General features: G+C 41.8%; 1 protein-coding gene across 1 annotated transcript; it reads left to right on the forward strand.

The window, feature by feature from the left end:
* Positions 1-43: 43 nt before the first annotated feature.
* Positions 44-27,041, forward strand: OSTF1 (osteoclast stimulating factor 1). Its single transcript, XM_032787040.2, has 10 exons — positions 44-294; positions 14,562-14,608; positions 16,623-16,673; positions 16,773-16,836; positions 20,185-20,238; positions 20,764-20,871; positions 21,404-21,453; positions 21,566-21,644; positions 22,113-22,211; positions 26,070-27,041. The coding sequence occupies exons 1-10, from the start codon at positions 261-263 to the stop codon at positions 26,126-26,128; spliced, it is 645 nt and encodes a 214-aa protein (XP_032642931.1). The 5' UTR covers positions 44-260; the 3' UTR covers positions 26,129-27,041.
* Positions 27,042-27,527: the final 486 nt, after the last annotated feature.

The raw sequence follows: 27,527 nt of genomic DNA on the forward strand, positions 1-27,527 counted from the left end.
GCTGTGCGCCTGGTCCCGCAGCCGCCCCTAGAGGGAGTAGCGCCCAGCAGCCGCGCTCGCTGCTGCTTCGGCTCCTCTCACTTCCTCATCGAGCCGCGGGGACTCGCTGCTGGGACAGACGCCGCCGCTCCGTCTTGAGCCCCGCACCCGCTGCAGAGGAGGGGCTGCGCCGCTGGGCAGGAGCACGGACCGGCCAAGGGCAGTTTGCGGGGAGGCGGAGGAAGGGGTTTCCCGGCTCTGTGTTAAGCCAAGCCGCCGCGATGTCCAAGCCGCCACCTAAACCGGCCAAACCAGGTAAGGGAGCGGCCCGTCGCCGCGCGCGTCCTACACAGGAACAGCAGCCGCCTTGCACCTCGAAGTTTGTGCTCGGTGCTAGACACGGAGCTGGGCTCTGACACGTGGGCGATGTTTTTCTTGTTCCCTTTGCGATGTGCGGGGCCACCTTTGCGATGTGCTGAAGAGGGGATGGGATGGGGACGCTGCTCGGGCTGGCAGAGCGCCAGGGTGGTTATGGCTCCAGAGCCAGGGGCTTTCTTTTTATCTGGGACGTGGCTCGGGCTGTCACTGTCAGAGCGCACTTGCTAGTGGCCGAGGAGAAGTAGGAAGTGAGCTGAGCTAGTCCCTGGTGAGAGGAGGAAGAGGCAGAAGCAAATGCAGTTGGTAGTGCTCTGGAGATCATTTTAGCGAACGCAGTGCTGCATTACAGTTGCGGAAGAACGGAAACAAGCCTTGGTTAAAATGCTCTTCTAAGGCTGCTTGCTGAAGAATCTGCAACATATGCACGGAGCCTTATTCTGCAATTAAGGCGTGTCAAGCTAGAACGTTGAAGTTGATTGTCACTGGGGTGCCTCCACGTGGGAAGAGGTGTCCTAACAAGCACTCTCCTTGGGAGCAGATTTCCTTACTTGCGATAACATTCTGTGATTTAATACTTGGTATAAATCTGAGACAAAAAAAAAAAAATTTCAGTCATCATTACAAAGAATGCATTACAATTGTGACAGTAACTGATGAAAGGTCAGAGAAGGGTTTGTGAACTCTCAAGGCTTGATTAGTAAGAGTGTGTTGAAATTGCCAAAGCACAGAAGACTATCTTCTTCCAAAGCCTGAAAACACAGTTTGTCCTCTGTTGAATGGAGCCATGGATAAGGATCCAGGGCTCCATAGGAGGTATGATCAATTGGGATCGAATGACTTAAGGTGCTTAGAGTTGTCACCCTTAAACTACTGAATTTTCTGTCATTTGCAAATATGTGACAATATCTTGTTGCTTAAATTTCCTTTTAAGAAAAGATGCTATCAAGATGATTCAGTGCTTAATTTGTAATAAAAGAAGTGCCAAGGCCTGAGCTTTTTTGTTACTTTCATAACTGACATAATAAATGCAGAGGTGCCAGGATTTTGAACTGCCAATCCTAGAAGTGCCCAGGCTTAGCTCTGACACAAATTAAGCATTGATTACATCCTAAATCTAGTTTGCTATTAAGTAGGGAATGGTCTGTTTCCATTTAAAAAAATGCTAACACTTCACTAGTTCTTGTATTTTCTAAAATAAGTGTGTGAAGTAATTGAGGGTTTTATATATGCTACAGATCTTTTTCTCCTTTTTAGACTTTGAATTAAAAATGGTATTTTATCTGTCATGTACCTTTCTTTAAAAAAAGAGGAAGAAATTAACTACACCAGTCTGGATACCTATGCAAGGAAAGTTATCTGGTGACTTAAACTTCTTGATAGCATCTCTTTTAAAAAGAAAAATTGAAAGCTATACTACATGCTGGGTTTATGCAAGGAAGTAAATTATTTAATTATAAACATGCACATTTTGTGAAAGAATGCATATTTACCAACGGAATCATGGCTAATGAGCCACCATCAGTTTTGGTTCTGTTAAAATTAACAACAAAATTGTCATTGGAACTTAGAAATTGCCATATTGGATCAGACTTATGATGTATCTAGTCCAGTATCCTGTCAATTTTCAGGAAGGTGCTTGAAATCCCACAGAAGACCGAGGTGGGATAATCTGCCCCCATGAATGTCTCATCCTATTCCTTAATAGGTGGAGGGTGGTTAAGCCCTCAGACATGAGGTTTTCTGTCCCTTCCAATAATCTTTTTAGCATTAACTGTCAAAACTTGGGATATTGCTATCTATACAAGTGTCCAGACCCTCTTTGATTTTTGTGAAATTATTGGTCTCCATGATACATTAGAACTCACTGCCACAGGGTAACACTTTTTCAACCAAAGCTATTTCCTTTATCAGTTTTGACTTTGCCACTTCTCAGTTTCACTGAATATCCCCTTGTTCTTGTGTTTGGAGACCAGGAGAACAGAAGCTTCGCCTGTTTATCTGAATGGAAGAAGGAAGGGCCTCTGGGCAGGACATGACCCTTAACCCTTACACAAATTTAATCTAACTAAACTTCCAAGTAAGGACCAATTTCCTGAATAATGTAGTTGGAATAGCTAACATCCTTATTTAGATGTTACAAAGTTTGTTTTAAAAATCTGGTATAGTTTTTTCAATGACCAGAAAATTCCAAATTAAGTGCTGTATTTTGGGATAGAATATACTGTATTTTTAACAGATAAGAGGTTGAATCCCTATTTTAAGTGCAGAACTCAATTCCAAAGGAATTGTGGAGCTGTGTCTGGTGCCTCTAATAAAATTACCATGTGGTCACTAAAATATTTTTCATCTTCAATATCTTGGCCACTTACTGTATTTCTTGAAATACTTAAAGTACTTATTGATATGGTTGAGCCAATTTTTAAAAGTAACTTCTTTGCATTTGACTGTTTAAAGTCACACAAGCAAAACCCCTTGTAGGACCTGAAAATGGACATTCCCCTGTCAAACTATTGCCCCCACAATGAACACACACCACCCATTATCACCTCTTGGCTGGACTGCAGCAATACAAATATACCTGGGCATGCTGGCCAGCCCCAGCCAGCCTGGGTCAGGGTACAATGCCAGGAATGGCAGGAGAGGATCTGGGAGCAGAGCATGGCCAGGGCCACAACAGCTGCTTGGGGAGGCACAGCCTCCCCTAGTCTATGGTACTCGCCACCCATGGGGGACAGCTTTGCACATCTGGCACAGTGGAACTCAACGATAAGAATAAAGCTTGTCTGGGTGGGAGACAGAACTTTCTCTAGGACTTGTCCAAAAATCAAGGAACATAACTCCCCCAGGATGTAAGGGCCATTACAGATCTCACTTGTTTCCATTCCAAGTGTAAGACCCATTTCTTTGACCTTGTCTTCTCTAACAAACACATAGCAACAGCTATATTTAAAGAAGAAATAAATTAAAAAAAAACACCAAGCAAGAGCAGCACAAAAAGCCCTACCAAAACAAGACACACCACACACTTCTCTCTTTGGGGAGAGGAGGAGAGAACAAATGTGACAGATGTGTACTCACATTGCTTACTGCACTATGGAAGGCAGTCAGATGATGTGGTGATGAGCACAGTAAAGAATAGAAAATAAAAATCAGCTGGGCATTTAAATGCCAAGTTTCAGCCTGTGATTGATGTTGCCCTTCCTTGCTGAATGCTAAGTCCCTTTGAAAATGAGGCTTAAAGAAAATGCTGATAGAACTATCACAGTTTGTCTTCCTGTAAAAGATTATAGCTGAGTAAAATTCAGAGGATTCCCAGTAGAGTCAACTCAGTTTTAAGACCCAAGTGTGTATGGGATAATCTTCTAATTTACCAGACAGGTTAGTTAGTTTAATTTCTTTTTTAAAGAAGGTTTTTCAATGAGTTTGTAGACCTATATGTACAGATAAATTATAAACTAGATTACCTCTCAGATACTTTCTAAAGGAATATTCAGAGTTTTTTAAAATTGACTGAACATTTCTAAACTTCTTAATTCTTGAGAGAATGCCTTGTGCACGCATAGTTTTCACAGCAATAACCTGTCAGACCATTTCAGGGGGAGGCTGTCAGTCTTTTTTTAAATGTATTAAGAAGCCATTTTTTATATGAAGGCTGTATTGTGCTTTTCATCTTGATAAGGCTACTTATATTAGCCTATAATACTATCATTGTCCTATGAATCTTTGTTTTGTGATTCTAAATGTTCTGAAAGGTACCCACTCTTACAAAGAAGTAGACATCTAAAGCTATGAGGACCATATCCAGAAGTATAATTTCCTTGGCAATGGGATACTCTGTAGCAGTTGTTCTCCCCATGGAGCACCTCCTGATGATGGTTGGTCACACTGTGCTGGTTTTTCTTGTTCAGAGCTGCTAGGTGTTCAGTCTGTAAAACCAGGCATGCATAAGGAGTAGCAAGGCTAGCTACCTCTACTATGGGCTGTTACTACATAAGTGAAGTGGAAAAGAAAACAGGAGCTGTCTTCAGGTATTGCAGCCATCACCAGCAGAGGAATGTCCAGAAAAGCAGAGCAGAAAGAAGAGACAGACCAGGTGGCAGAGAAGTATTTCTAGTAGATAGAAATTGAACAGATGGGAGGAAGAAATAGTTGGTTGGCCTTTGTTTTAGAAAGAGAGAATAATCACAATGAAGATATCTAAAAATATGTAAGCACTCTAATATCTGTGTTGCATATATGCAACAACTGTAGTTGACACAGGAATGTTATGATTGCAAATTGGACGGCGGCTGAACCATGAGATAATCTGTTAAGAATTAGGAAAAAAGTTTGAGAACTCTGGGGAAGAGGGGGGGCAAATGAAGATTACTTTTAAAAAAAGAATCCTAAACAACATATATAATTTTTGCTTAATATCTGAAAATTTGGTATTGGACAACAGCTGTACATGTTTAGTAATCCTGTCACAATCTATTATAACTTCATTTGGCATGTAAAATCTGATGCTGCCTCCCTCCGCCCAGTCATCTCCGACTTCATGTTTGGGCATCTATGGTCTTTGGGAAATCATATAACATGTTTCTCAGCTGGTTAAGCAGAGAACCTGGTTCTTGGGTCAGTGGAAAAAGTGTTTCCTGAACAAGGGATTGCTGTATTTATTTTCTTTTATCCTGTGAAAACTTTGCTATCTCTACCCTGTATGTGCTAGGAAGCAAGATTAGTACAATGTGCCCTATTCCAGATATGTCTGTTCTTGGCAATTCAAATGAGGTAAATGAGAGTAAGATGAAAATTTCAGTTATTCAATAGTCAACACTATAGCTATCCCGTAGTTCCCGCAGTCTCCCCTGCCCCTTAGAATTCTGGGTTGAGAGCCCAGTGCCGGATGGGGCAAAAATCATTGTTGCAGGTGGTTCTGGGTAAATGTTGTCAGTCATTCCTTCCTTCGGGAAAGCAACGGCAGACAATCATTTCGCGCCCTTTTTCCCTGGATTGCCCTGGCAGACGCCATAAGGAGCCCGTTCAGTTTTTTTGTTTGTTTTTGCTTGTTGTTTGTTGTTTTGTTTTTTAAAAAATACAGTCACCAATATGTGTAACTGATGCCAGTCGGACAGAGCATACTCCAGCGCTACAACATGACAGCATCATTCTTTGCATATAGCAGAGACGGTTTAACCAGTTCATTCTTACCGTCTCTGCTGCCCGGGCAAATGGCAATGAGATGACGGTTATCTGTCCCTACTGACTGTCTGCTGCTATAAATGCGTGCCCCGGCTGAGATCGGCGGGGTGCAAAAGCCAAAACTGGGGAATGACTCCACCGAGTCAATCCCTCCTTTATGGTCTAAAAATAGAGTTAGTCTGCCTGAATAAATGGGCAAGTGTAACTAGAGAACCAGTGTATCAGAGAGCACAGCTGCTCCGTGTGCAGATCCTGCAGAAATAGGAGCTACATGCCAGTCACGGAGTGCCCTGCACCAACCCCACCTCGTCTGCTTCCCTCCTCCCCCAACCTGTTCCTGGAACCATTGAGTTCCCCCCCATTTTGTGTCAGGAAGTTATAAAGAATCAGCAAAGAACAGTGACTTGTTAGTGAAATAAAATAGGGGAGCAGCCTCCCGGTGCTGATGAGCAGTCCAGGCAGACATTTAAGGCCGGTGGCGGGGGAGAAGACCGCAGCAGTCCCACTGCTATGATATCCAGGCAGTAGCGAGAATCTTTTCTTTACACAATGAAAGGGAGGGGGCTGATTCAAGCTCAGCCCCAGTTGCATGATGAAGACGGTACCATCGTTCGTCCCATCTACTGGGTAGACCAGGAATCATTTCCGTATTTTTACCCAGCGCGCCCCCCGACCAGCCTCACCTCAGGCCAGCCAGAGTAAATGAGCAGTTATCAGCATTGAGCACTCACGGCTGATAAGGACCGTTACCGGATGGGCGAGTCCTACTGCACCTATCTGCCCCTGGAGGGGAGAGGAGCGAATACGCGCTTCACTGCCTGCCAGCGATCGCGTCTACCCCAGCATTCAAGTGACATAGGCGGACACTTGAAAGAGAGTCAAGGAGAACATAATTTCTTTCCGCTTTTTCTTTCCACGTGGTGGTGGGGGAGAAATTGAGGAGCATAATCCCTGAACCATGCCGGACAATATGTTTGAACCTACAGCATTGGGACCGCACCAAGAAAGCAAATACTTTCGGAGACCTGCTGTGGATGGTGGGAATGCTGGTCCTCAGTACCCCCTCCCTCCATGAGCTCCATTGAGTCTCCTTGGTTCTGCTGTTACGCTTGGCACATAGCACTGTGCAGCCTGGAATTTTTTTCAAACGCTTTGGCATTCCGTCTCTGAACGGAGCCTTGATGAGATACAGATTTGTTCCGCCATACAGCAGATCAATCACACGAGTATGCTCCTGGTACAGTCGGTGCTGGAGCCTTTTTGGATTTGGGACGTGCATCGCACCGCGTGCTGATCAGAGCTTCACGCTGGCAGAACAGGCTGGGCAAACAGGAAATGAAAATCTAAATTTCGCGGGGCTTTTCCTGTTTACCTGGCCACAGCATCAGAGTTCAGATTGCTGTCCAGAGCAGTCACAGTGGTGCACTGTGGGATACCGCCCGGAGACCAATACCGTCGATTTCCGTCCACACTAACCCTAATCCGATATGTTTATATCGATTTTAGCGCTACTCCTCTCGTTGGGGAGGAGTACAGAAACTGATTTAAAGAGCCCTTTATATCGATATAAAGGGCCTCGTAGTGTGGATGGGTACAGCGTTAAATTGGTTTAACTCTGCTAAAATCGGTTTAAACGCGTAGTGTAGACCAGGCCTTTCTTTCAGCTGCTCCATTCTATCCTCAAAACACATGGCCATTTTCAGACTAACATTTAATTTTTTGTTTTGAGGATATTAATTCTATCTACCAAAATTGCAAACCTGAAAAATTGAATTGCCATTGCCAGCTGTGCTCTTGGACTATGCGCTATGTCCACTGGTGTTTCTGAATGAGAATAATACAAGCAGTCCTTGACTTTGACATTCAACTTACGACGAATGGCACTTACGACGTTTCTGAATTGACCCATGACAATTGGTTTCAACTTTACGACGCTCTGTCCTACAATGGAGTGTATTGCAGTTCCAAGTTACGACGTTTCGACATACGACGCAATTTTCAGGAACCAATTGTGTCGTAAGTCCGAGGACTGCCTGTATATAGATCTGTGGCAGACTTCTCGGAGTGTGCTATTAACAGCTAAAAATGCATTACTTCCACATCCTGCAGATTAAATAACTTCTGCTGTTTAAATTACATAGTCACATAGGTATACAGAGCACTTCTCAGAGAAGAGGCCCTGCCCCAAGAGCCTTACAGTTTAAAATGAGATATTGGATAGAGAAGGGGGATGGCAAGAGGAAAACAGAGGTATACAAAATAAGGTTATGCGGTCATCTGTGGTGTAACATATGCATAGGGTTAGTTCCTATTTTTGACAGTTTTTATAAGTGTTAGTTGTTTAAATACAGCCCCTAATAGGTCTTCACACTTGCAAACAGGATTGTAAAATATCAGTAGTAAAACTGATAAGGTTCTTGTTAATTTCATGGTTGAGCTAAGAAAAGCTGAAGAAAAGGCACTGGACCAGTCTCATTCCCCAGAAGGGAACACTGCATTCATTCATACTTGGGAAGTCTTTGGAACCAGAGGAATGTTGGGTTTTTTTTGTTTTTTAAACAAATGCTTACATTCTGGATTCACTGATCGTTTAGGCCCCCTTGTTAGCCAAAGAAAACTTCCTGCTAGCCAGACATGACCAAGAGAGTGGATTTAAGGAGTACTGTATTGCTGGGGGTTTTTTTTGTTTTAACACACACACCCCCACACACCACCGCCACCACCACCACCTTTATTATACTGAGCTGCTTACATAGGAAATACGAACTGATATTTCTGGCCCCAGTATGGACAGGGATTGCACTTGGGTGGACTGCCGTGCCTGTGCAGAGCCCAGCTCCATGTAAGTGCAGTAGTCTGCTTGCATACCACAGATTGCAGGATCAAGACCTCTGAATAAATGAAGTTCCCAATATTAAACAGTGGGACACCTGAACTTCACTTGTAAAGTTATTTGCAAGTAAATCTTATTTTAAATAACTTTTCATACATTTTCCTTGATGATATCCCAATACTGTTTGTTTTTAAAACAACTGTTAAACGCTCCTGGCACCAACATTATTTTAGGTGCTGATTGATACAGTATTACTGTAGCTAAGGTGCTCTATATAGGCCACCATTAGCAAACAGATATGCATGGCCTTCCATTTTGAAAGTTTATCTACATTTAATCAATCTGTTCAACAGAATACTCATCCAGACCTATGCATTCAGTGGGACTTCTTGCATTCATAAGTCTTTGAAGCATCAGGATATTAAATATCCTGCATTAAATACTGTGATGGATGCATTAGAAATACCTATGCTAGACCTTGGTAGCTTTGCTAGGGCTAACAAATTAATTTCCCTAAAGTAGTTCCAATGAAAAATTTCAAGCAGTTGATTTGTCAGTTCTTAATACTGAACCTTTAAAATCCACAAAGAAGAAGAACTATTTTGCATGAGTCTGGTGATGATAAAAATGAAACAAGTGATACTCAAGATCAATTGATATAGAACAAGCATGTTCTGTATAAAATTCTCCAAATGGCCTTACCACTGCATTTTAATTCTGATTTGCAACGTCTCCGCTATACTAGTTCTGGACCTGAGAGATTCATGAGTTCAGATTGCTCAAAGTGGGAATATTAACAGGGCATCTGCAGCAGGGTGGATAAAAATCAATTATTTAAAAAAAAACATCAAAATCAGATTTTTTACACTTTTTGGATTTTTTTGATCAAATTTTTGAGGGAAAAAACCTATCTTAATTAAAACTCAAAGATATCTCATCATGGAATAGGAATTATAAATTCTAATGCTATAGTATCAGGCAATATATTCATGTAATATTTAAGAAAAGTTTTGTAAATGAATTCCAATAGTTCATGGATTAGGGACCCAATTTTATGGGGTTCCAGGGGCTTCTGTATAGATTACGTAGGTTTATCTTTCCATCTATCTAATGGGACTCAGTTCCCAATCTAGAACAGTGGTCCCCAGCGTGGTGCCCATGGGCACCATGGTGCCCGCCGGGGCATTTATGTGCACCCGCCTAGTGCCCAGCAGGGGACCTGCCGGGGACAGAGAACTCTGGCTGCGGGCACGGTGTTCTCTGTTCCCGGTGCAGGGGCCACCTACTGCCCAGCAGAGAAGAGAATCTGGAGCCCCGCGCCTGCTGGGGACAGAGTGCTCCAGGGCTGCGGGCACCAGTGTTCTCTGTCCTTGCGGCTTTTCTCTGGCTTCTCTCTGGATTCATAAATTATGTAATATTAAATGTTTTTGTATTATTTAATGTACAAATATAAAATAAGCCTTGAAAAATGGTTGGCGCCCGCCACGCTCTTCTGAAAACATTAATGTGCTACTGGTCACAAAAAGGTTGGGGACCACTGATCTAGAAGATACCATCAGAGATGTTTAGTTTTGCAGTTCTCAAACTGGATTTGTGTCTCCAGAGATAACAGCAAAAGTGTTTTTAAATAAATATATAGACGTGAGAAATAACAGACTTCAACCCTGTTGTCTCTCTGCAAATTTGTGTACACAGAGTCAATCCCTTACCTCTCTCTAAAAGTGCAAAGTTTCAAAAAGTTCAATGACTAGAAAGTCATTGGGGGCGGAATAGATCTGGGCAAGGAGAAGAAGTGTGGAGATAAATGTGAGAAGGGGGAGACAGGCAGTAGAAACAAAAGTGAAACTGTTTGAGCAGCATATTCTAGAAGTCTTGAGGTCTTTCTGAGTGTAGCCTTCATTGATTTGACATCTACCATACCATTCTCTCATTAGACAGGAAAATCTATAGTGGCAGCAGGCTGTAAAAGAGACCCAGTTTGGGAATAAGAACCATTCAAGAAATACGTTTGCAGATCTTTTAAGAAAGTCACACCAGTGAACTGGTAGAAGTCACTTAAGCACTTGGATTCAGAGACTGTTGAAGTGATAATCCCACTTTTAACAGCAGTTGCTTCTTCTGCCAGTGCGAAAATGAAGGTGAAGATGACTGAGTTAGCTACAGAAGCCAGTATTTTAAGTTTCTCATGTTGACCTGGCTAACAGACAGTTTAACTTTTTTTAATTTCATTTAACTATTTTAGTTAACAATTTTAACAAAAACAAACCTGATTTTAAAAAACTTGAATGTTTAATAAATTCAAAAAAAGTTAAAAAAATTCTAAAATTCATATGCTTGTTTTGTTAAAATATTATGTTTGCTGTTGAAGAAGAAATCCAGAATACATAACATTGTTTTAGTTAAATAAAATTATTTAAATGTTTGTCTGGTGATGTTCTCCTACTAATACAACCTGGCAAACACCTACAAATATTAATGATTAATCAGTTGAACTGGAGATAGTTCACCTCCCAATGACTTCATAAATATCTGCTTCAATTACCTTTGGTAAATGAAATAACAAAACAATCATTCATTTTCTGATATAGCTGTAAAACTAATCGGAAAAGTTTTCGAAATAAATCACTTTAAATATTTATAATGTATACCTTCTAAAAATGAAACCTACACCTATCTTTGAGTTACGAAGAATATAATGGTTATAACAACCAACAGGAATGCACTTTTATGTAGAAATCCATGATTAAATTGAGTCTTCCTGACTAGTGATTTAAATCAAATCCATCCTGGTCTGCAGTGTTGATTAGAGACTCTGGAAAGAGTGCTTAACTTTTTTCTCCTCACTTACCTGCCCCCACAACCTTTTGTTTAAAGGGAAATCATTCTCCTACCCAGTTACTTCCTTGGCCATGGAAATACCTCACAAGTGTTCCAAAATCCATGGCCCCAACTCATCAGGGAGTTCTGGGAGATGAGGCATGCAGGAGCTACTGGATCTAGTGCTGTTCTGAGGCCTGGGAGATATTCCTTTCTTCCCTACCCTCAGCCCCATGAATATCTAGAGCAGGGGTGGGGGCCCGGGGGCAGTATCCAGCCCTTCAGATGTTTTAATCGAGCCCTCAAGCTCCCACCAGGTAGTCAGGTCCGGGACTTGTCCCACTCTGGCATTCCAGCTGGGGAGTGGGGTCAGGGGCTTGCCCCACTCCATGCAACTCCTAAAAGCAGTGGCATGTCCCCACTCCGGCTCCTATGTGTAGGGGTAGCCAGGAGGCTTTGCATGCTGCCCCCACAGCTCCCATTGGCCAGAAACAGCGGGCAATGGGAACTGCATGGGCGGTGCCTGCGGACAGAGCAGTGCGCAGAGCTGCCTGGCTGTGCCTCCATGTAGGAGCTGGAGTGGAGACATGCCGCTGCTTCTGGGAGCTGCCTGAGGTAAGTGCCGCCCAGAGCCTGCACCCTTGACATTCTCCTGTGCCCCAATGCCCTCTCCCAGCCCTGATCCCCCGCCTGCCCTCCAAATCCCTCGGTCCCAGCCCAGAGTACTCTCCTGCACCCTGAAGTCCTCATTTTTGGCCCCATCCCAGAGCCCATACCCCAAGCCAGAGCCCTCACCCACTCCAGCATCCCAACTCCCAATTTTGTGAGCATTCATGGCCTGCCGTACAATTGCCATACCCAGCCATACAATTGCCATACCCAGATATGGCCTGGGGGTCAAAAAGTTTGCCCACCTCTGACCTAAACCATGATCCAATATTTGTGCTGTGTGTTGGAGCTAGGATTTAGCCTTTATTACCCAACTCAATTCTAGGCACCTGCTCCCAGATTTTGAACTGTGCCCAGTGAAACCTAATGGGTGGAAGGATAATGACTGTGTGCCAGTTTCAAGGCCCATGATTCTAGAGCCAGCCCAGGGTTAATTTAGTCCATTAGAAGATTAAATAAACGTGAGAGCATGGAGGTGCTGCATCAAATCTCCCTATACCAGGTGCTAAAATAGTGATATGACACTCAGGGTATCCCTTTAAGCTAGTTAAGATAGCTTTCTGGCTATTTGATGTTGCAACAGCAATGCAAAGCAGTCACAGTAGTAGCCAGAATCAGGTCCCTGGAGTCCTATTTTCCTGTGGGAGAATATGAATTATTCAATCAGTGGGAACTGTTTGCATCCTACAGCAGGAGAACTGGGCCTCTGAATTCTAATAGAAGAGTTGCATTAACTCACCCTGCCATGCCCCAGCTCCATTAAATATTAGTTTATTGCTTTAATGTTCATTTCCTACTCAGAAGAAAAACAGCTCCCCAGGCTAATTTGTGTTTCTTCTACTAAAGAAGCAAAACTTATTTTAAACAAATAGAGTTGATAGCTTTCCCTCCGCTTCCTCTCCGGAAGTTCAGCCTCACTCAGATGTTGAAATAAGTAGCTTCACACATAAGGGATAATTTTTTTTGAGGGGTGGAGCTGAAGAAGAGGAAGACAGGGAATGTGTTAGTAGTGAGTGTAATAGAAGAGGGGATTGTTACATGGTATTATGTAAAAACTGCAGGCTAGTATGGAAGAGTTGGAATTGGGGGAAGGAAAGAACTGATTAGAAGAACCCTAGTGTGAGAAAACTGTGGCCTCTTGTCAGGAAAACACTAAGCACTTATTTAAAAACAACCCTCCATTAATACTACCGCGATTAAAACAAACTGCAAGTTACTCAGAGGAAAACATCCTTTTTCTAATATTTTTTTAATTACATTATAAAACACAGTTTTGTACTCATCTTGCTTGTTTGTAACAGAACATAGTCACAGCACTTCAAAATGCTGCTTCTGATTTGCCACTGCAAGCCCTTTAAGGATTGCATTTTTGTAAACTGTATTTGGCTATTCATTGTTTTCAAACAAACCACTTTCTTAGTTGGAAAGAGAGTCTTAGAAGTCTCTGAGCATCATGTTTCCATGCCTATTAGTAGCATTTTATGGGAGCAGTAATCCAGAAAGACTCAGAGAGAGCCAGGTTGGCCTTATGTGGTTCAGTTGTATCCTTTAACTTAATTAGCAGAAGCAGGTCATTGATTAGAGAGCAGCAGTAGTTAAATCATTTACATGTTTTTTGATAGACTCACACTTTAAGGCCAGAAGGGACCCTCATGATCATGTAGTCTGATCTGCACATCACAGACACTCCTGTAATAGGCCCATAACCTCTGCCCGAGTTACTGAAGTCCTCAAAGCCTGATTTAAAGACGTCAAGTTCCAGAGACTCCACCATTTACTCTAGCTCAAACCAGGAAGTGACCTGTGCCTGAGATTGCAGAGGAAGGCCAACTCCCCCCGCAAGGTCTCTGCCAGTATTACCTGGGGAAAAATTCCTTCCTGCCTCTAGATATGGCAATCAGTTAGACCTTCAGCATGTGGGCAGAGGTGATACATGGAAGGGGGGTGGGGGAGGATGGTATGCAGGGTCAAGTGCTGCCCCAGATTGGCCTGCCAGGGAGGGAGAAGGGTTGTGTCATCCTGCTGCACCTGCCAACCATGCTCAGTCCCTGTCAGCAGGGCCAGTGCAACCATTTAGGCGACCTAGGCTGTCACCTAGGGTGCTAGAATTTGGCGGGTGGCATTTTCTTTGGCAGCAACTGTGGCGGCTGAAGATTCAGCCGCCCAGGTCACCTCCGGCATTTAGATGGAGGGAGCTAGGGCAGTGGAGCGCAGGGAGGGCCGCCTGCAGCAAGTAAGGGGGGGAGGGGGCGACACGCAGGGGAACTCTCCACCCCAGCTCACCCCTGCCCTGCCTCCTCCCGGAGCATGCTGTGCCTGCTTCACTTCTCCTGCCTCCCAGGCTTGCGGCTCCTAAGCTGATTGGCGCCACAAGCCTGGGAGGCTGGAGAAATGAAGCAGCCACAGGGTGCTCGTGTGCAGAGCACGGGTTAGCTGGGGCGGGAGGGCAGTGCCTGAGGGTGGAAGGTAGCGGATGGGGAACTGCCGCGGGCGGGGGGAGCTGCTGTGGGGTGGGGGGGAAGCAAGGTGGAAGTTTTGCTTAGGGCGCAAAACATCCTTGCACTGGCCCTGCCTGTCAGTCAGGGGAGGAAGTGCAGCTTTGATTTTTTGAGCTAGATCTGTTATGCTGCTGATGTGTTCTGCCCTAAGGAAGGGAGAAGTATCTCCATTCCTCTGTCATTAATGTTTTTTCTCTTCTTTTTAGGACAAGTCAAAGTGTTCAGGGCCCTGTATACATTTGAACCCAGAACTGTAAGTATTTAGGTTTTCATATCAGTCATAGAACAAAGTGATCTAATTGTGTGGGCTAGTGCATCAGGACTCTAAAAAAAAGCATAAACAGCCTTGTTAGACTGCTATATAAATAAAAACTACATGGTTGGTTTAACAGAGCTATAACTAGTTTCCAGTGCTAAACAAGAATTCACTGTCCATTTCTTACTCAAGCTCAGATTCCTTGACATGCAACTTCCATTAGGTAATGCTGTGAGCCCTGGTGTTGCGTTGGTACATCATGTCCACAATAGAGGATTAGCAGATTCTAAGACTTGGGCTCATTTATTTTTCCTCTTCCCAAAGGCAGCATAAAAATTCAGCAGGACACTATCATGGTTGCAGGTTTGAGGGGCTACCATTTCTTGCTCCTTGTCTAGTCCCATTTAATTAGGTTAATTGGATTGGTAGTTAAGAGAAACCTAAACCAAACCTCCCCTAAAAAGTTTGCCATTTCATACTCATGCTTAACAAGCACATCTTCTGAGTAGCCTTTGCCAGAAGGGCTACTGTGGAGTCCTGCCAAAAACGTAAGGTGCCTTTCCCTAGCAGAATCCTCAGGATCAGAAGAGGATTTTCGGAGGATTTCTGTTACAAATCAGTAAGGTGGCAGTACAGGAGTTAGCTATCTTTTTGTAGTCTGCCTCCTTTCGAGTAAGTAAAACGTGTTAACGAGGCAAATAGGAGTGCAATTCACTGCCAAAAACCTGACAGAATTAAAGGTTATTCATAGTGTCTTGTACCCTTCCAGAATGTTAAGTGTGATTATACTCAAGCCTCTGAAAACTAGGAAATAGAGTTACAGGATAGCAATTTTCAAAACAACTGAACCATGTGTGTGTGGATTTTAAGAGCACTTTGAAATATTGGCTCTTAAAACCAGAATTTTTGCTTTCAGGAGGAGGCACTGCAGAATGCAGGCAGAGAGCAGCTAATATCCATACTCCATGTTCTCAGAAAGCTGCCGAGATCAACACTTGAACTCCTAGTACATGGGTGCTACTTGGGCCTGTCTGAGCCATTCATGTACTGCGGTGTCACACTACCTACAAAACATTGATTTGCAGTAGAGTTCCTGCCTGCAGCATAAACACAAATGACTTTCTGTGCCTTGTCAGTTTGGTGCAAGTCAAATTGTAGATCCATTTTTTATGCCGACTAACTATTCAAATATTGCTTTCTAACTGGGCAGTAGGTGCCAGATCCTAGCTGAGATCAATACCAAGGGAATGGTTATCAGTTTGGGGAGGATCACAGCCTTAGGTAGTCCCAGGTAGGCACAAAAAGTTAAGATATAATTTTAATGTTTTTGGGGTGGGGGGGGGGGAAGAGGAGAAATCTGTATCTCAGAAACCTTTTGCTCAAACAACCTCAAATTTGGAGGATCCTATCCTGGATCCCCTTCATCAGTTTCCAAGACATTTACTTGCACTGTGTAGATTTTAGAGCATTTAGAAAATTGGCTATTAAACGGTAAGCTGTCAACCTTAATGATAAGAGTGTGATAGCCCCACTATAACACCTAAGATTTCACACACGTGCCTTCCTCTGCTTTTCCCTTCTCTCTCCAAAGTCAAGTTGTTGAGATATCTTAGAATCTTTGACATTTATTTCTCCACACTTTGTTTTTAAAAAACTCGATTGCATGTCATCACTACATACAGATAAATGGCAGATTCAGTTTGCCCAAAAAATGTGTTGTGTAGAAGAATTAAAAAACCAATACCCTATTTACTCCCCATTGCACTTAAATTACTGCATTCAATCCATGGTAGGAAGATGACCAGCTTCCTCTTCTAGTGTACATGCCTCATACATTACTGCCTGTCACAATTCTTAGGAAAGTTTGACTGGCCAAGAATGTAAATGACTAGCAAGCAGTTGACTTGATACTTTAGATTTTGGAATGGTGCAGTATTACCACAAAAACTAAAGGTGCTGTGCTCCTTTCATGTACTTGCTTTATCTCTTCACACATGTAATTTTTTTTCAGCCGGATGAGTTGTATTTTGAAGAAGGGGATATTATCTACATTTCAGATATGGTGAGTAACATTATTTCAGTAGTGGTGTCACATGTAGACTGACTAAGTTTAAAATTCAGTAGACTGTTTCTTAATTTTTTTCCTTCCCTTCCTCTCCAGAGTGACACAAATTGGTGGAAGGGAACCTGCAAAGGCAGAACTGGACTTATTCCAAGCAACTACGGTAAAGTCTAGAATTTATTTTTCTCTTTGTTTACATGTCATTAAGTAGAAATTACTAGATATGATTTTTTTTTGGACACTGGTAACAGTGCTGCAGTTAAGGGTACAGTATCAAAGTACATCAGAATACTTAATCAGCATTTCTACCTATCACCACCATAGGTAGATACTGTATATAGGTTATAAAATAAAACACACCTCTGTGACTGTCCAGACATGCAGGCAGTTCTCTGTCCTAGTTCTTGCATTAACTATTGGTTTCCCACTCTGGTATGCTGTCAAGTTTTGTTGTGGTTCTTTGGGAAATGCTTTGACTAAGGGGTGATCTTTGGTGGTGGTAGGACTGACTATTCTAGATATTTTTCTTTGTGAAGGAGTTCAAAAGGCTACATCTGGCTCACCTTGGAACCCCTTCAGTCTATACATGTCTGTCAAAGGACATCTCTGCCCTATAGCACCTCCTTCTGGCCAAGAGGATTGCCTGAGTTTCCCCTTAACTCAAGCTCCCTGAAAGTCTACTCCAGTGGCTCTCAACCTTTCCAGACTATTGTACCTCTTTTAGGAGTCTGATTCGTCTTGAAACCCTCAGGTTTCACCTCACTTAACTACTTGATTATAAAGTCAGATATAAGAATACATAAGTGTCATAGCACATTGTTATTGAACAATTGCTTACTCTCATTTTTACCATATAATTATAAAATTAATTAAATAAAATATTGTACTTACATTCCAGTGTATAGTATTTAGAGCAGTATAAACAAATCATGGTCTGTATGAAATTTTATTTTATACTGACTTCACTAGAGTTTTTTATGTAGCCTGTTAAACTAGGCTAATATCTAGATGAGTTGATGTACCTTCTGGAAGACCTCTGTGTACCCCCAAGGGTACACATACCCCTGGTTGAGAACCACTGGTCTACACAGTTTAGATATTTAAATTGGACTGCAGGAGGGGATTTTTTTTATTAAATTCTGCACAAAGTCTTTTAAAAACAGAATTCAAGCTTACACAGTCTTCATCCATGAGTATTTGTCCTCTCTTTAAAGTTCCCTTCTTTCTCCCGAGTCACAATCTGGGCACAGCCCTTCCTCCCTGAGGGTTTGTCTTCCTGTGTTTCCAGCACCTCTTGCTGGGAGTTAGGCCTTCTCCCTGTTAACTCAGGGTCCTACAGAAGCCGTCTTACTCCCTGCAGTGTCTGCAGGCATCTGACAACCCATCTGCAGCTATCTCCTCCTTTGTAAAGTCCAGGTGCATCCCCTTAAAGCCCAGCTGGTGCACTGAATCCTGCTCCCTTTCTTGCAGGGGAAAGTCACTCCGTGACAGTATCTTTTAAATACATTGTGGTAGACAATCAACTGCTGTGGTGGCTCTGAGAAGATGTCTGAGATAGCATAAGCCTGTTGCTTTAAAGAGATTTATAAATCAATACCAGAATCTCTGGGTGACTAATAATGAATAGGGAGCGAATAAAAATTGCAGAGTACCAGAGTATTGGGCTTCCTGTGCTTCTTTCTGCTTAGGAAATGGATCACTGTTTTGTTTACCAGCTGTGACTTCTTTGTGAATGTCCTATTTAACCATAGGTAGAGTGGGCTGCAACAATCCAGTGTCTTGGTGACAAAGTCATGTCCTACTGCGATGGTGCTGACCAGTTCCTCAAAGTCTTTCCTTGTTCAGCTACCACCTGAGTCGCAGCCTCTGAGCTTGCCTACCAGCTCAAGTCCTATTCAAAATCCAGCTGGAGGAGGTGCCCACCTTATAACTTTTATCCCAGTGGTTACATCAGTCACCTGAGATGTGAGAGACTCCAGTTTGATTTCCCCCTCTCTGCCACAGGAGAAAAAGGATTTGAACACGGGGGTCTCACACCTCTCCACAGGAAGTGCTCAAACACTGTGCTATGGGATATTCTAAGATGGGGATCCCTTAGTCTCTCCTGTAGAAGCTGTTCCACAGTGCCCAACCCCATCCCTAAGCTACTTTGGGGCATAGTACATTGGGCTGAATGCTGATGTAAACTAAGTATGGATAAATGAGAGAAATTGCAGGAGATCCAATTCAGGGTACATGCCCTGATACAGCAAGCATACCTATCCTATGATCTTGTGTTCCATCTGCTTTAACTGCAGAAGCACAAACTGAAAACCAATGTAAATTTGAGAGTACTGATAGTAGGGAGATATTAAGTGCCATAATAATTGAATCATCATAAGGAATTGAAGGGAAAAAAATAGTCAATGGAAATAGTACAAAATAATGGGAAAAGAAATTCAGGTTTCTGAGAGAAGTACAATCGGTATAGAATAAAAAAAAGTTCTGCTCCACATTGTATAGTGCTTTTAGTGTATTGTAGAATTAAGAAATTCTGTTTGCAGAGTGGCTAAGATACAATGATCAAATTCCACTTTCCTCCATATATTAACAGCATTTGTGTGTATAATCAAAGAATCTCAGATTTGCATTTTTACTTTGTTCAGGATTAATTAAGTGCTTCAACCTATGAAACAGTGCAGTTATAAACCACTGTTTGGGTGATACCATCAATGGAAATCTCAAAGAAGGTCTAGATAGCACACAGGATTTGACAATGGAATTAAAATCCTTTCATGTAAAGCAGGGACCTCTGCCACCGCATTCCTCAGAATACAACTGACATCCCCAAAGTTGCCTAATGCTTGCACCTCAGTTTTTCAAAGACAAGCATTCCATTTGCAAACCAACTTCCTTCTGCACTGCTGTGGAGTTTCATTAGCTTTGCAACTTCCTACACCAATAGCATAGCACCAAAAGACAACACACACACTTGCTTTATCCTGGGCATCTGGAGCTCACCGCCTTCTGATCTTCACCAACATCAGTCTATGCTTTCCTCCCCATTCCAAGTCTTAGCTGAAAGAATTCTCACAGGAAATGCAAACTTCAGAGTGCAGCTCACTAGATGCTGGTGGTCAACGATTATAGTCACACAACAGTCACTTCACAAGCTTACATTAGGCTAAGAAATACCATTTGTGAAATCCTGGCCCAGTTGAAGTTAGAGGTAATTTTACTGTAGATTTCCAGCAGGGTCAGGATTTCATCCTGGGACCTTGAGCTCAATTCAAAAAAAGAGGCTGTGGAAGCTAGTGTGCCTAGGAAGTAGGACAGTCTCAGTAGCCCACCATTCTTGACCCTGCTTTCACAAGAGACAGGAAGACCACTAACCTCAGCACTTTCAGAACAAAATGCAAAATCTACTTCTGTATGCTAGTCTCTTGGACTTAATTAGCAAGAGTCTGAAAAAAATAAAATACAAAAATCTTTACTATGAGAAACTGATGAGAATTTGTGTGTTTCATTTCAGTGGCTGAACAAGCGGAGTCCATTGATAACCCATTGCATGAAGCTGCCAAAAGAGGTGGGTGTGAGTGTGTGGTTTGGACTGTGATACCTGGGACTTCTCATTTAGAGAATTTTAAATTTTGTAATGCCAAAAGAAGTCTTTTTGTGTATGTGTGCCAAAGGCATTTTATTTGAATTTTAAAGACTGAATGTGCTGCATATTTTGGTTGGTTAACCTGAATATGTTTGCTATTTAAATTCTGCAGCATTGAGTAGCAGAGTAAGGAGGAAAAAAGCGGGGGACAAAGGGGTAGGGAAATCTGTTTACCAGACTGTAAATGGATGCAGTCTATAATGTTTGTCCTGTTCCATCAGTGATTAGCTTTTAAGGTGGGGAAAAAATTGTCCTCTTATTAAACATCTTGTTAAGTTGGAAGTCTTTTTTCCCCCCTCCATAACCTGTAGCAATAACTAATTAATGCCAAACACTGTTTCTAATGAATTGCTAAACAAAAATTAAGATCTAATGCAACATAACATTCATACTGAGCTAAACGCCTTTCATGGTTCTGCTACTCAATTTGTTTTCTATTTGTTTCAGGAAACCTGAGCTGGTTGAGAGAGTGCTTGGATAACCAAGTTGGTGTAAATGGTTTAGACAAAGCAGGAAGCACAGCTTTGTACTGGGCTTGCCATGGTGGGCACAAAGGTACAGTATAACACTGCATCAACTCTACTGATTATGTTCCAGTTTTCTTTATTTGCTGGGCTAATGAATCAGTTACTACTTAATCTGCTGTAATCAGTAACAAAGTCTGTATTCTTATGTAATTCAGGTAAGCAATAAATAAAACAAACAAGCCAGCAGAGAAGGGCTCCGATCTGTCAAATGTAATGCATGTTTTTTGAAATGGAACATCTTTAAATCCTTTTACTTTAAAAGCATACAGACATTCTTAATCACAGTATGATTATAAAAAAAAAAAAAAGCTGAAATGCAGGCTGCTGAGGGGAAGAGCAAAAAAAGGTGTTTGTCACTGAGGTTTAGATATAGAAGTGAAACATTAATGTATTTGTAGTGCTTGCTCAGCAATCTTCACAGGCTTTAATGATGTGGATTTTCTGTAACTAATTGGGTTTAGAGCCTTTCTCTGTGCAATCCTGACTTCAGTGCTGTACTTGGAATATAAGAAAGCAAGTTTTGGTTTCATAAAGTTTTCTTTTTTCTTCATTTTATGTAGATATAGTGGAAGTGTTATTTACACAGCCAAACGTAGAACTAAATCAACAGGTAGGAAGTTTATCCATTCAAACATTTACAGTGCTGTTATGTTAATTCTTAGTGCAGGCTGATTATTTTTTGCTGTGTTTTAATCCTCTTGCTTTTTCCTGTAACTCCACAGAACAAATTGGGAGACACAGCTTTGCATGCTGCTGCTTGGAAGGGTTATGCAGATATTGTAGAGATGCTACTGGCAAAGGGTAAAGATCTTTACCAAGATTTCAGTACTCTGTATGTGGCAAAGCTGCTTCCTGTATGTAAATCACTGCTGAGTTTGTAATTTGCTTATTTTATAAATTTGTTTTCTATAATCTGGTCATGGTTCCTAGCTAGACCAGCATATCTTTGTAAACCATGCAAACCCTGGAAGTTGTCTGTACAACAGGCTGACCTGTCCAGGGTAAAATTTCAGTCTGCTGTGGAAGACAAAAATGAGTACCTAAACCCAGTTAAGCAGCAGGGGAGCTCCACAGCTCCTAAATAGGAGCCTGATCCTAAGCCCACTGGGTATCTTTCTACTGACTTTGGATAAATCCCTAGATGAACTCCCCATTACCCTTTCCCATCAGTCATGCTGACCAGGCTACTTGTATGAGAAGTGATTTCATTTTACTAAAGTTTTGCTAGGACAGTATTTTTGAACATATTTGGAATTTCTTTTTGTAAAGGGGCAAGAACAGATTTAAGAAACAATGAGAAGAAATTGGCTCTGGATATGGCTACCAATGCTGCCTGTGCTTCCCTGCTTAAAAAGAAACAAGGGACAGGTATTGTTTGTTTCTCACTTTTATTCAGTTGGGACCATGGGGAGCCACTCTCTGACAGAGCTAGAGTTCATCAAAGCAACTCCATTTTGATGAACCCCAGGAAACTCATCAGAACTCAGCTTCTAAGTCACCAAGAGGCTAGGGAGGTTGAAGAGCATGACTATCCAGGAGGATCATGGGACTGGAGGAGGAAAAGAGAGGACTCCTGGTGGAGAACAAAGATGGGGGTCTCCTGTGGAAGCAGGGCATTCCTGTAGGATGGAGCGTGATGGGAGGGAGAAGCGGGCAAGAAACGAGCTGTACTCTATACTAATGGTTCTCAGCCAGGGCTCCGGGGCCCCTTGGCAGGGGCGGCGAGCTGGTTTCAAGGGGTCTGCCAAGCATGGCTGGTGTTAGACTCGTTAGAGCCCAGGACAGAAAGCTGAAGCTGCAGCCTGGGTCCCTGAGCTCCAGCACCTGGGGCTGACGCTTGAGAAACTTAGTTTCATGGTTCCCCTTGTGGTGTGGGCCCTCAGGTAATTGCCCTGCTTCCTACCCCTTAATGCCAGCCATAGCTTTTACATGTAGAAAAATAGTTGTAGTATAAAACTCTACGTCCCACCTATACCACGTTGGGGGGGGGGGGGGGGGAGTGGCTTCATAAAGAAAAAGGTTGAGAACCCCTGCTCTATACTTTGTGGTTAGCCATATGAAATGTTCTCATGCCTATTTCTCCCCCCACAGCTTATCCCAGAAGCAGAAACTACTCTTTTCTCTGTCACAACCATCTGCTCCATTCTCCTCACAGCCTCCTGCTGGCTTGAGAAAGGGAGTTGTGCTCTAGTGTTTGTCAGAATATAATCTTCCCACAACCCACCCATATCCCCATTTCCCTGACATATTAACTTTTTAAAACACATTCACATACATGCACACACACACAGACGCAGGGCAGTTTTAAAAAGCTTAAAGTTGGTTGTTCAGGATCAGGGAGGACGTAGGTGGAAGTAAAAGTGAGATGGGGAACCTATATGAAGTGTAGATGGGGTGGAGAATGAGTTAAAGGAATTAGGATGAAGCATATCTCAGCAATGCAATCTAACAATCTTAATTCAAAGTTAGCAACACTTTTGTTTGAGGGGTAGTTTTATGGAAGCTTAACTAGGCAAGGAAGAGCTATTACAACCACCCTTAAATAATGTTAGTGAAACATCTGACAACTCCTTAACTTTGAGTACTTTATGTAAGTAAGTTAAGGGGTGGTAGCATAATACTCAATTTCCTGCAACATCAGAGTCTCTCGTTTGTCATCTTAGGGTCAGAAAGAAACCACTGTAATAGGAGCCACATTGTTTTTTCTTCAGTTCCTATACATTTTTCTAGTGTAAATTACTCTCCATTAGATGTATGTTTTATCTTCCTCTTTCAGAATTCTGGGATTCAAGCCATCTGCTACTGAATCCTTCTCTGTTCTAATGTCCCTGTTAGTTACATTACTTTTTCATTTCCCATCTCCAGAAAGCTAATCTTTATTTCTGGAATATTTCCTTCATTCCTTCTAGACAACTGAGAAACAAAAAATCACATTGTTTTTCCTCAATATCCACCTAATCTATCACCAAGTTACCTTTTCTTCACAATATGTAATTTGTAATATTGTTTGCAGTTTTCATTTCAACATCAGCCTTTAACTTCTTGCTCACTTCTGTCCTTTACATTGATCTTCCATAATCTTCCCTCGTGTCAATAGGGTCACAGCTACATGTGTGCTTTTCTTTTTCCCTGAATTTCTCTGATCATTCATATTGGAGTCTCTTTTTCTCCTCATATTATGTTCGTTTCCCAAATGCATATGCATCTATTGAACTCCTTGCAATTTACATTTCAGTACTTCCTATGTACTCTTTCAGAACTCTTCCTGTTCCTAGTATCAAAGTATCCAAGTTCAGTTCTGCTTTCAGTATGTTCCCTATAGCATGAATGTGGCATATTTATAGCTTCTGTGGTCTGCTTTACCTCATTTTGCAATATTTTAATTTGTGCAGGTTTTTAATAATGCATTTGTACTTAATGGCACTGCATTCAGTTGGTTTATTCTTTCCATAAACCTTATTTTTAAAGCATTAGGAACCCTCTTCTTTTGTTTAATGTCAAATCATAACAGCTGTGTTTAAAAGTTTGGAAGATTAGGGGAGAAGAGTACTCAATATAAGAATATTTGAGAAATTCTGATATTTGGAAGATGTGACGCACTCCACAATAGTAAACTCAAGACATGATCTCTTCCCCAGAAAGTTTATACTATAATTCAGGGAAGCAAATACAATTAGGGGATAAGTATTCAAATATAAAGTTGCAAAGAGATATTAGAGATCCTTCACTGGAAGACTGTAGAAAAGGTAGATTTAAAGGAGATACGTGTTGGCAGAGAGCTGCAGAAAGAAGATACTGAAGAGGCGGCAATGAAGGGAATTAGAAAAAATAAATGGAAAGAAGATAGAAAGGCGAGAAATGTGCTGAGCCTGAGAATGAGAAGTAGGAGGCTGACCTTGGTACAAAGGTATTTGGAAGGTCCATAGCTCTTTGATAGATAAGGCTGTGTGGATATTTGCACTTACAGCTGGGACTAAGTGTTTATTAAGCAATGGTGTATATTAGCCACCTTTACCACCCTAACTCTTGAGTATTACATGGATTTTCTGAGATCTTTAAAACAAGTACTTTTGGGCTCCTGTTAGCAAAACAATTCCCAAGATCAGAGTTTAAAATTGACTCACTTCTCAATTACTCCAAAATAGAAGACATAGGCTGCCTTACTAAGCTGCTTGTTTCTTGTCTGAATACTCCATAACATATATTTGATAAATTCTAAAGTTATTAACCAGTGTAGAACGGATTATGCATCAGTTATTTTTGATGGTGAATGGGTCGTACAACAGAACTCTGCAGGATAAGTCACCTTTGAGGAAGCAGACAAATCATTGTTGATTAGGACTGCCTTCCATTCCTTCACTGGAAAGGATGTAAATGAAAACCTCCTTGCAGGACTCATCTCCTGTAGGAGAGGAATTCCTGTCCAACAACAAAAGAATTCCCCTTCTGTGCATCTGCATCATCTGCATCTGCACAAGCCAGGTGCTCTTCTGTTGACATTACTACATATCTGGGTGAGGCGGACCACTCTCCTAGTGTCCACTAGTCCTTTGCCCTCCCTCTCTGCTGTATCCAGTTTTCTACTTGCCATCTAGAAGCACAAGGTTTAGATGTGTTTTATACATGCAGTTTTTGAAAGCATAAATCCATGTCTAAAAACCAATACGTAGTCAACAAGAAGAAAACTGGGGGTGAGGAAGAGAATAAGGGACAGTGGATGACAGGGGAAGAAAGAGACAAAAGGTCTGCATGGGAATTAAAGCAGAGGATGAAGACTGGCTTAGAGCCTTGGAAGTGAGCTAGGGAAACTTCTTCTAGTTCACTAATCATATATTCTGTGTTTAAAACTTCCCCATTAGAGAGGTTTAAATTGTGTCCAACTTTGTTCTTCTAGTGTGCAAAGCTTTTCAGGCAGCCAGGCTCCTGGAGCCTCACATAAAGAATACTGAGCAGCAGGCATGCCACTGTTTCTCCTCAACTGAACTTTCTCCAACAGATGTATGCAAAGTTTGTGTAGAAAAGGTGACCATTTGACCAGCTCCTGGCTAGCGCCTCACCTACAAATATCTTAAATCCTAGGAAATGCCCCCCACAGACATAATCTCTTCATGTAGAGTTAGAGTTGATCAATTGTGTTTGCCCACAGCACCACAAATTTAAACTATTAAAAATTTTGTTATGTGCCCGATTCTGTCCCTGGTTAAAGTAGACTTGTTTTATTTTCAGATACAGTGCGGACATTAAGTAATGCAGAGGAATACCTTGATGATGAAGACTCCGATTAACTTTCTTCATAATGTCTTAACTGTAACCTCTATTGCCTGTCATTCCCAAATGATATCTTTGCAATTGTAAAAAAATACCTTATGTAGAGTAATGAAGTCTTGCAATCTCTCACTATAACATGTAAACAGAAAGTGAAATCTCTTGGCATTTCCTAGCCTTTGTGGCAACTTTTAAATCAAAGTTCCCTTGAAATCATCAAGCTGGAGGTCATATGCTGATCTCTTCCCCCCGCCCCCATCTTGCTGTATGGGGAAGGGACTTAGGCCTCTAAACATGCCAGGTGTCCCAAGATATCACTTCAGGTACCTAATGTCTCTGCAATACACTCCTCAATCCTAGCTGTTTTCTTTGTTAGCACACTTGCTCTCCCACTGGCAGCACTCTAAAGTTTATGTATGGATAAGAACTTGCTTAAAATATTATGCTGGCAGGGTGAGCATTATTTGACAAGCAGAAACCCTGCAGTAAAAGATGGGATAATGCAATGGTGAATGATCATCCTCTATCTCCACAGAGCAGGAAGAGACAATGTAAGGCTTCTTTTAATTTCCACCATATGGGAGTGGGTGTGTGGAGTGAAATGGCAGGGGAAGAGCTGCCCTGAGAAGTTTCTCCGTTTACTGTTATGGGCCCAGAGAATTTTGTTTTGGACTCAACTTTGGACTCTGACTTTGCTGTATGAATTGTATTGGTGTTGGAATCATTAGCATTGAAGTGAGGAGGGAATTTTTTTCTTTTTATCCTGCCTAAGAATTTTACTGATCTTTTGCTTTTATTTTTAAAAGTGTTCTTATTTTTCCTCTAAAGTACTTTACCTTAGAGCTGAAGTGTTTTTGAAAAATATATATATTATATTAAATGGAAAGTGTTGAAAATTGCCTAATCTGAATAAATGATTTAAAAACACTTGAAGTTATGGTCTCTTCGTATGAATTCAATAGAGCTGGAAAAAGTAAGTTGAACCACTACTTTTTCACCTTCATGTGAAATTACTCTTTAATACCTTCCAAACAGCTATAGTCAAGGCAATAGACTATGCTGAGGAGTACTTGATAAATATGTTCTGTCATGAAGTTATAAATGAGATAATACATTATGTGTATGTATTAGCAACTTAAACAGTTCCAACACCATAGTATATTTTAAAGCAAAAAACTTGGCAATTTGTCAAGTTCTTACCATCTTGAAAAACAAGCTGGGAAGAGGGAAAAAGATAAATCAGAGAATTTCACAATTAACCTAGGTCACTCCATGAACGTGTCCACTTCTGTAAGATTGTTCGGTTATATTTCCTTTCAAGTGTAGAAGAAAAGGTGGTGTTAGAACACTGGTTATCTGTCATGAGACAAGGACTGTCCTGTTCCACACTATCTCTGGTTGTGGTTAACTGACCATAGA

The sequence above is a fragment of the Chelonoidis abingdonii genome, chromosome 6 (assembly GCF_003597395.2).
Source record: "Chelonoidis abingdonii isolate Lonesome George chromosome 6, CheloAbing_2.0, whole genome shotgun sequence".
In the NCBI taxonomy this organism is placed as follows: Eukaryota; Metazoa; Chordata; order Testudines; family Testudinidae; genus Chelonoidis; species Chelonoidis abingdonii.

Excerpts from the sequence above, each read along its gene's own strand:
- OSTF1 (XM_032787040.2), top strand. The coding sequence starts at position 261 with ATGTCCAAGCCGCCACCTAAACCGGCCAAACCAG. Across the intron at positions 16,837-20,184 it reads ACTTATTCCAAGCAACTACG|TGGCTGAACAAGCGGAGTCC; the intron begins GTAAAGTCTAGA and ends GTTTCATTTCAG. Across the intron at positions 21,454-21,565 it reads ACGTAGAACTAAATCAACAG|AACAAATTGGGAGACACAGC; the intron begins GTAGGAAGTTTA and ends GTAACTCCACAG.